Source organism: Haplochromis burtoni, unplaced genomic scaffold (assembly GCF_018398535.1).
Source record: "Haplochromis burtoni strain Fernald_Lab_line unplaced genomic scaffold, NCSU_Asbu1 Contig_177, whole genome shotgun sequence".
Classification (NCBI taxonomy): Eukaryota; Metazoa; Chordata; class Actinopteri; order Cichliformes; family Cichlidae; genus Haplochromis; species Haplochromis burtoni.
Genome location: NW_024582538.1, coordinates 822208 through 830885, shown reverse-complemented (window position 1 = coordinate 830885; position 8678 = coordinate 822208). Strand labels below are relative to the sequence as shown.

Sequence of the window (8678 nt, the reverse complement as noted above, 5' to 3'; positions counted from 1 at the left end):
GCCACGGTGCGCGTTGCTGCCTCCTGGAGTTCGTAACAGAAATATCCTCTTCATCTTGTGTTTGGACCACACTTTATTTCTGCGAAATTACATAAAATGTTATGCGCTTAATTATTGAATATTATTCAAGTAATTACAGGTAGTTTGGTACACATTAAAACTTTTATCCCTAAAGTTCGGTTGTATTACAAATCAATTAACGTCACTGAAAATAAGGGAATGAAGAGACAATATTACATCTTCTACTTTTTTAATGTTAATTACACACTCATATGTTAAACATATGAGTGTGTAATCAATATAAAATGATAAAATAGAGATTACAAAAAGAGCTTTCAAAAAATGTTTATTTTTGGAGTAAATATATTGTGAGTTATAATCACAGGTGTTAATGCACACTGAGGGAAAAATATAATTCAGCAAACTGTTTCACGCATCAAATGAGCAATACAGGGATGGCCAGTCGTAATACCAGTTATTCTGGTATCTAATTAAAAAAGAAATCCATTTGCTTTGCCCAAACCAAACACATGCTGTTCCTGAATAATACATTGTAGAAAATTAAAAATAATACTACTAATTAAAGATTATTACAAAAAAATTAATGAACAAATTACTGCATTAGCATTCACCATTGCTCAAGTCCTCTTTAATGAGGAAAAAGAGGAAATATCTGAAATATCTATTGAATAACTGATGCCCTGTGTCCAACAAATTACTTCCTTTGTCAAAATAACTTTTTCAGATCTTTAATGCTTAGCAAATACGTTATACTTCTCCCACAATCAAAGCTGTGGTATAGACTTTTATTTATTTTATTTTAATTTTTTTTTTAAGTTAACTAATTTATATTAGATTATATTTCATTTAAATTTATGTGTAATGTTGATGCAAATTGAATAAAAGAAAAAAAGAACAAAAAAAACCAGACAAATAAAATTTTTTAGTCGCAAATGTCATAAAAATGCTGAATGCACAAATGCTGAAAGAGAAGGAACAACAGGAAGCAATACACCAGGAGATGCAACGTAAGCTCCACGATGTGAAAACAATGCATGTTGAGAAAAAAAATGAAGGGTTGCAAACAAAATTTGATGAAGCACTCCATAGAAAAATAAAAATGCTGAAAGAAAAGGAACAGCAGGACTCAATACACCAACAAATGAAGTCTAAGCTTCAAGATTTGGAAGCAATACACCAGCAGATGCAGTGCAAGCTTCAGGTTACTGAGAAAAATAATGGAAGTTTGTGCGTAATGTTTGGTGAAGCGTTGAAAAGAAATACAGAAGTGGTTAAAGAGAAAGAACAGCAGGAGGTTATACACCAGCACATGCTGTGCAGGCTCCAAACCATGGAAGCATTACATCATCAGATGCTGTACAAGCTTCACATCACGGAAAAAAATAATGAAGGCTTACATGTAATGTTTAATGAAGCACTGAGACAAAACACAGAAATGTAGAAAGACAAGGAGCAAATGAAGCAATGTGCAAACAAATACAGGGCAAACTTCAAGACATGGAAGCAATTCAGCAAAAGCTCCAGAGCAAGCTTCAAGTCACCGAAGGTTTACACATAATGTTTTACTAAGCAATGAGAATTAATACTGAATACTGAAATGCTTAAAGAGAAAGGAGAAACAGCTATACACCAAGAGACTATGTGCAAACTTCAAGTATCAGAGAAAAATAATGAAGGTTTGCGTGTTCAATAAAGCACTCCAAAGAAATATGCAAATGCTTTAAGAGAAGGAACAATAGGAAGCAGTTCACCAACAGATGCAGTGCAAACTCAAAGACACAGAGAGAAAATGGAAGCATTACAAGAAATATTCGATAAAGAACTCAAAGAAAACTCAGACCTGCTAAAAGAGAAGGAAAAACTCCAGAAACCCAGAGAGAGATGCAGGATATTCTAAGACTTTGAAACATAAAATACAGAGTTGTGAGTATTAATAAAGGACAAAAACACTGAACTCAAGGAAGAGAAAGAGCAGCTTGAGAAGATATGCAGAGAAATAGAGCCAAATCCAAGAAGTGGTGACCAAAAACACCCAATTACAAGCACTCTACAGCAAAGTCCATTACGCAAACACCAAAATGCAAGAGTAAAAGCAATGACAGGAGAAAAATCTCAAAGACATACAGTCTTTATTTCAAGAACTACAGAAGAGACATGAAGAGTTAAAAGCCATCCATCACAAATAACAACAAAGAAACAAGGACATGCATGAGGCAAACGAAGAACTGCAGGAGAAAAACAAAGCCCTGCGAGAAAAGCAAAAGGAAAACCAGGAAACATTAGAAGAACTGGAGAGAAGGTGGAAGGTCAAGATGACATGCAGACGACATGCAGAAATGGAGAAGAACTGTGATGAAAATGACTTTGAAAATGGCATGGATGTTGGTGCAACAAGGTTGGTGCGCAGTCATTTGAATATTGCCTTCAGCAGCTTAGCGAACCAAACCCGAGATAACACCATTTTTCTTAAACCGCTGTTATGCTAAAGCAGGATTAGTTTAAGTTTCTTAATTTAATGACAACTATAATAAATTCTTATGGAAGCACACTTTCAAAAAAAAACTTACATTTTTTGAACAATTGTTCAAAATCGGACTTATCTACGTCTTACAAATATCAAAGTCCGATGTAAAGCTTTGCAGGCACTTGAATGTCCTACTTAGTATTATTCTCTAACAAAACCACATTATTTCATCATGTTTTTATACTGTCTATTTTCCTCTTTGAGTAATACTTTGGCAGTTTATGTGCAAAGACCAGAAACTCAAACTGAAACCACAGGTTTAATTCTGACAGGGTCCTGCGGGCTGATCTGTAAACCACCAGAGTAAAGCCATCATTTGTTAACAAATACATCAAAATATGGGAACTAAATCCACAATATTGTGGTGACATAAACATCACAAAAACCTCCCCAGATTCACCTGTATGTATAAAAAGGACATTCCAAGCAAATAGTTAAAAGTCAGTCTTTTTCCACAAAATGTTTTATTGAGAATGTTTTTTGTACAAGTTTGTTCTGAAATGCAATTATTTTTACATATTCAAAGACTTTATCTTACACTTAAGACAAATTCAAGTTATTTAATATATGGCCTATGTACAGTCTGTTTGGAAAAGTTATTATTGAAAGTACACAAAGCAGACAACTAAAAACAAAACAAGACATAAGACTGCATGATGTGGGTAACAAGAGTCAATGAAAGCTGTCATTTAATACTGAAGCTCCCCGGGAATGCCTTAAATTAAAAATGAGTTTTGAATGTTTCCCAGAGGTTGGAACCCAATGTGAGCTCCATCTCTTCTTCTCGGAGGACCCTGACCCAATAAACACTTCAGTGCAGTGTCCCGATCAGAAACATACACACTCCTCGACTCTGACAGTTCACCTCCTGGTTTACACCATTAACTGACTGGCAGGTTAACTAAAAAAAATTAAATAAAGCTGAAAGTAAAAGTAGGAGATAACACTAAGCACACTGAAGACAGATGACCGTCACCATCCAAATCAAGTATGCCTGCATACCAAAGCATTTGTCAGTCCAGAAGGGGGGAGGGACTCCTGCAGGAAGCCTATAGATGAATATAGGAAGCTTTAATCACGTTTAATCAAGTAGAAACATGGATAAAGCACAGCCAAATGTCTTTCTTTGCACCATTTTGGAAGGTCTGTGGGGAAAACAAATGGAGTGAAGAGTCAGCATATTGTCCCAGCACCTCACAGTACCCGATTTCAGCGGAGACTCCTGAAGGTTCCTCAAACGTCCTAAAAAAAAATTGCAGTGCCGATGATGCAGGGGCTTCTCATGGCTGTAAAATAAACGCGGGTTTTGTGGTGCTAAAAAAAGTTGGGTCAAAAGCAAGAGCACGATGGCTAGAAGAATAGGCCTTCAAAGCTCCCTACTTCACTCTGTTCTTTCACAAATATTTCAAAGTACTGGTAGATAATGGTGACGGCCAGCAGGATACCAGTGCCAGAGCCAATGGCTCCAAGGAAGTCTGCCATCACTGACAAACCACCGATACACAGTCCACCAAAGGCAGCAGCAGTGGGAATGTATCTAAAATGAAAACAGAGAAATTAAGGAAATTACACACCCTGTGTTTTTTTGTTGAAAATGCAATCTGTAGTAAGGATGATAGCATTCACATATACGGCTTAAGAAAAAAGAAGAAGAAAGAAAGGGAATACGCAATCAGTTTAACATAAAGACACAAAGTCAGTTAAAATTAATAAATATCACCCTGTCAATTTAGAAAGCACAAGCCATTGTGAACTCATTTCATCTACTGTGGTGTAAATGAAAGTGACAACAAATGAACTGGAGACAACAATAATAATTTCTCCAAAAGGGAATGATTGTAGTCACCAAACTCTTTCACAGAGTTTTTACTAGTGTCTTTTTTGTTCACTGCTGGCACCATGAGACAATTCAAGTTCCAGCTCTTCCTGGATGGCACATTGAAAAGTGCCGCTGCACCTACCACAGTCTCAAGAGTGTGGAGGAAATAGTAGGAGAAGATCATCAGTTCAGCAATAGGAGCTGTATCTGCTCCAGCACTGCCAGAGCCCTACAAAACGACCTACCCCCCAACCCTCCATGTGCATTATTCCAACTAAAGTGTCAGATACAGACTCGACAAGTGTTACACAAAGGCCGCAATCCTTTAGTGGAACCTGTGCCAACAGACTGGCACCATGCAGTTTGACTGGCATTCCCCCAGAGAAAACCAGAGCTGGCAGGTTCGCCACTGGCGCCCTATTTTCTTCAGTGATGAAAGGAAGGAAGTTCACCTCATGTGAGCATGTGAAAGACAGACGTTCATGCTTCCTATCCCTGACTTTGTGTTATACACTGATGATCATGTTCCCTTACATTTTTGAGAAGTGTACACTCACTTAACTAAGTAGTGCTTAAAAGAGCAGTTTAGCAAAAAGTGTGGGTTGGCATTATTTATATGTAGGAAATGTGAAAAGCAGTTATATGGAGGCTGTGTCTGGATGAACTCATGACATAACCTCCTGAACCAGAGCATTGCATAACAAACACTTGAAACACAAAATTGTTCTGTATATTTTGGGAAGCTGGCGAAAATCTAGAAGGTCAACAGGTGTAACAGATCTTGTATTTTACCTGTTAAGCTCATGGACCATTGAGGTCTCTCTGTGTCCCCTCATCACCATCTGCTGCTCCTTCAGCTGTTTTGCAACCTGCATGACAGGAAATGGAATAGAGCTCTAAGAACGAGTTTTCTTGAAACAATGTCATAACACAACCTACTAGAAAGCAGTAATAACTTACATCTTTTGCAGAGGAGCCTGATACTTCAATCCAGGTTTTGGAGAAAAAGGCACATGAACCAAGCATGAAGATGATGTAGATTACTGCGTGGACTGGGTCCTCCAGAACAGAGCCAAATGATTCAGGTGGAGAGAAGTAGTAACAGAGTCCCCCGACTGGGTAAGCACGGGCCGGGCCACCAGACGATGTGTCCTGGGAAAACGGGAACAAAACGTACTCCATCAGTCACTAATGTTAACATGATAATGAGTTGTCAGACTCCGGTACAATCTTTCCACAATTTTATTTTGTTCCCTTTTATCAATAACCAAAAATATCCAAGAATAGGCTTGTCCTGGCACACAGGTGTGAATGTCATGGTAAGCTTACATAAATGCAGCTTGTGTAGTTAGAAAAATATGGTTAAAAAACAAAACAAAACTGACTGTTTGAGAGGAGGTAGTTTTTTATAAAGAAGATGGATCGCCAAACCATTAGCAGAGGCATTTATTTTTGGGTTGTTAGATGTTGGGTCTTTTTGCACTTTAAATAAGGCATTTTGCAGGTCAACACACTAACAAACTGAACTGAAGAATCTATAAAACGCAAACATGTACTCACAGACCACGTTCCGAGCAGATTAACCAGGAAATTGCCACTGAAGCGCGTGGAGAGCATCTGGGAGATCACATACAAGTTGGAGACCAATGCAGACTGCAGGATGATGGGAATGTTGGAAGTATAAAAGAGCTTGATGGGGTAGGTGTTGTACTGTCCACGGTAACGAGCTGACTTGATTGGCAGATCCACCCTGAATCCCTGTGAGAAGAGATTAATTCATCACACTGATTTATTTTTATTTTTTTAAATACACGTTTTAAATCTCAAGTGGGTTAGTGTGAAGTCAGACAAAAGAAAAGAAAAGCAACCGACCTGAAAGTATATCACTACAGCAAAAACAAAGACTGTAGCAATCAGGTTCATGAGGTTGGGCAGGTTCTGTCTGTAGAAGGCCTCTCTCAGAGCACGCACTTTGTCAGTCCTTGTGGCAAGCAAATGGAAAAGAGCAATGATCGCACCCTCAAACTCCGTGCCTGGAAACACAGAAAAAACCCCTCTCAAATTAGAAACCTCGTTTTGGATTGCAAAGATGCAACATGGTTTTTGAAAATTATTATTTAATTTAAAAAAAAAAAATCACTTTGTAAAAACCAATTATTGGTTCCTTACCTCTTCCAGTGTTCACAGTAGTGGGACTGAAGGCCTTCCACACAATCGTTTCACAGATGTTGGTAGCAATGAACAAGGAAATGCCTGAACCAAGACCATAGCCCTTTTGGAGCAACTCATCCAGCAGCAGCACAATCAGCCCAGCCACAAACAGCTAGAGAGAAACGTAACAGTTCGAGTCATATGAGATTGCTATGGAGATTTGCCATGTTTGGAAAGTTTTGAGTATCGACTCCAACAAACACATTACGTCTTCTGTTTTTACATTTAAAATTAATAAAAAATTATGTAGGCTTGTGGAATGAAAGATTAATAAAAAAAATAATACTGACAGCAGATGGGATACATTCAAAAATTTTACTCCACTTCGTTCACATTCACAAGATTATAAGAAGCTGTGGTGACAGCAAAACCCCCTCAGCTCACAACCCCAGCAGGTTGTGAGCTGAGCAGAATAAATGAAAAAGAAATGATTTCAGTTGATTCATTTTTTTTGAAAATTACTGCATCTATACCTGTTGTTACGTTATCAATGAGTATAACAGTTACCCTAAATGATAAATAAAGCCGAAAATAACTGAAATTTAATTATGTTTCCTAGCCCAAAGATTTCTTTAAAGTACCAGTAGCGTCATCTCAGTAACAGAAAGTACAGCGTATGTGTGCTGTAGGTTGAGAGCGTGAAAGTAACATCTCCTTGGGAGTATATTTATACTCACAGGTTTAAAACTATTACCAACTAATAACAATTTTAAAAAGGCTGATTTTAATCAAAGGGTTTTCACTGGTATTCTTTGAGTGTTTATGAAAAGGTAGCAGACAAGGCTTTGGGAAAAGACAAGCTGGAAAAAAAAAATCTCCATTGCCTCAGCCTTTTGTAAAGAAATTAGAATTTTGTATTGCTGTATAATCAACTACTAATCACACAACTCGAATATGAATGCTGAACCAGACCTTGTACTTAGTTACCCTGTATTTGACAGAGTAACTAATGAAACCTCTCTCTGAAATGCGCCTTGTGCACTTCTTTAATTGTGATGTCAACGTTAAGTTTAATAAGAATGACATTGAATAAACAGTAATGCCAGTGTAAGGGACATGTCTGTAATAATAACGTTCATAAAAACAAAAACAACATTGTTGGAAACTCTGAGGAACCAAACAATTAATAATTAATTAATAAAACAATTTATAGCTAATTTATATACATGTCCTGACATTACACAGTTCAGGTATGTTTGCAGATATTCATCCTGTTCTCACCTGAATGATGATCAGCAGACAGATCCCTGCACCCATCTCTGACGGATCTCCGTACATGCCAGTCATCACATACACAATAGCCTGGCCAATGGTGATGATCATGCCAAACACTGAAGAAAAAAAATAAATAAATAAAAAAAAATCAGAGGTGAGAGACCCTAAAGTCTTGATAGGCAATTTCAAACTACTTCAAACCAGCACCTGAGCAGAGATTACATACATTTTTGTGCTCCATTAAAAAGCGCTCTGTCCTTTGGAGTGTCTCCAACTTCGATGATCTTAGCTCCAGCAAGCAGCTGCATGATCAGGCCTGAGGTGACAATTGGCGAGATACCCAGCTCCATCAAAGTACCTAGAAGAAAATGTTCAAGTTAGACCCCAGAAAACAGCAGACATATATTTAACTTATACACAAATATATTAAAAGGTATATACCTCTGTTTGAGGCCAAAATGACTCTCATCCAGTAGAAAGGATCTGCAGAGTCTGAGGACATTATGCCAAACAGGGGAATCTGAAAAGCAACATATTGCATTTACAGTTGAGTCTTAATTGGCTGCATGAAGTGTTGTAATTGTGTGTCCCCTGAATTCACTGGCTTCAGCTTGATACTTTGACTATTATGTAAGAAACATTCCTGTAACAGGCAACTTAATGTAATAATAACATTGTAATAATTTATGCTAAGCTTTTTTTTTACTTATTTAAGCTGTTGAGGTTTTTTCCCCTATTAAAAATATAATAAAGATGTAAATACACAAACTAAACAACAGTGAGACTCACCTGGCAGCACACCAGAAAGATGAAAAGAGTGATAGCAGTCCATAACACCTTCTCTCTGAACTGGATCTAATGGTTGAGCAAATGTAATAAGTTTAAAGG

General features: G+C 37.4%; 1 protein-coding gene across 1 annotated transcript in view; it reads right to left on the bottom strand.

Moving 5' to 3' along the window:
* Positions 1 to 2992: 2992 nt before the first annotated feature.
* sec61a1 (SEC61 translocon subunit alpha 1) overlaps positions 2993 to 8678 on the bottom strand; it is a 6605-nt gene continuing 919 nt past the window's right edge. The window contains exons 3-12 of the mRNA XM_005943921.3: positions 8580 to 8645; positions 8232 to 8310; positions 8017 to 8148; positions 7797 to 7906; positions 6534 to 6687; positions 6237 to 6397; positions 5925 to 6122; positions 5325 to 5516; positions 5157 to 5233; positions 2993 to 4082 (exon numbers count right to left, since the gene is read on the bottom strand). Of these exons, the coding sequence (XP_005943983.1) occupies positions 3896 to 4082; positions 5157 to 5233; positions 5325 to 5516; positions 5925 to 6122; positions 6237 to 6397; positions 6534 to 6687; positions 7797 to 7906; positions 8017 to 8148; positions 8232 to 8310; positions 8580 to 8645 (1356 nt within the window). The 3' untranslated portion in view covers positions 2993 to 3895. The remainder of the gene's footprint in view (positions 4083 to 5156; positions 5234 to 5324; positions 5517 to 5924; positions 6123 to 6236; positions 6398 to 6533; positions 6688 to 7796; positions 7907 to 8016; positions 8149 to 8231; positions 8311 to 8579; positions 8646 to 8678) is intronic.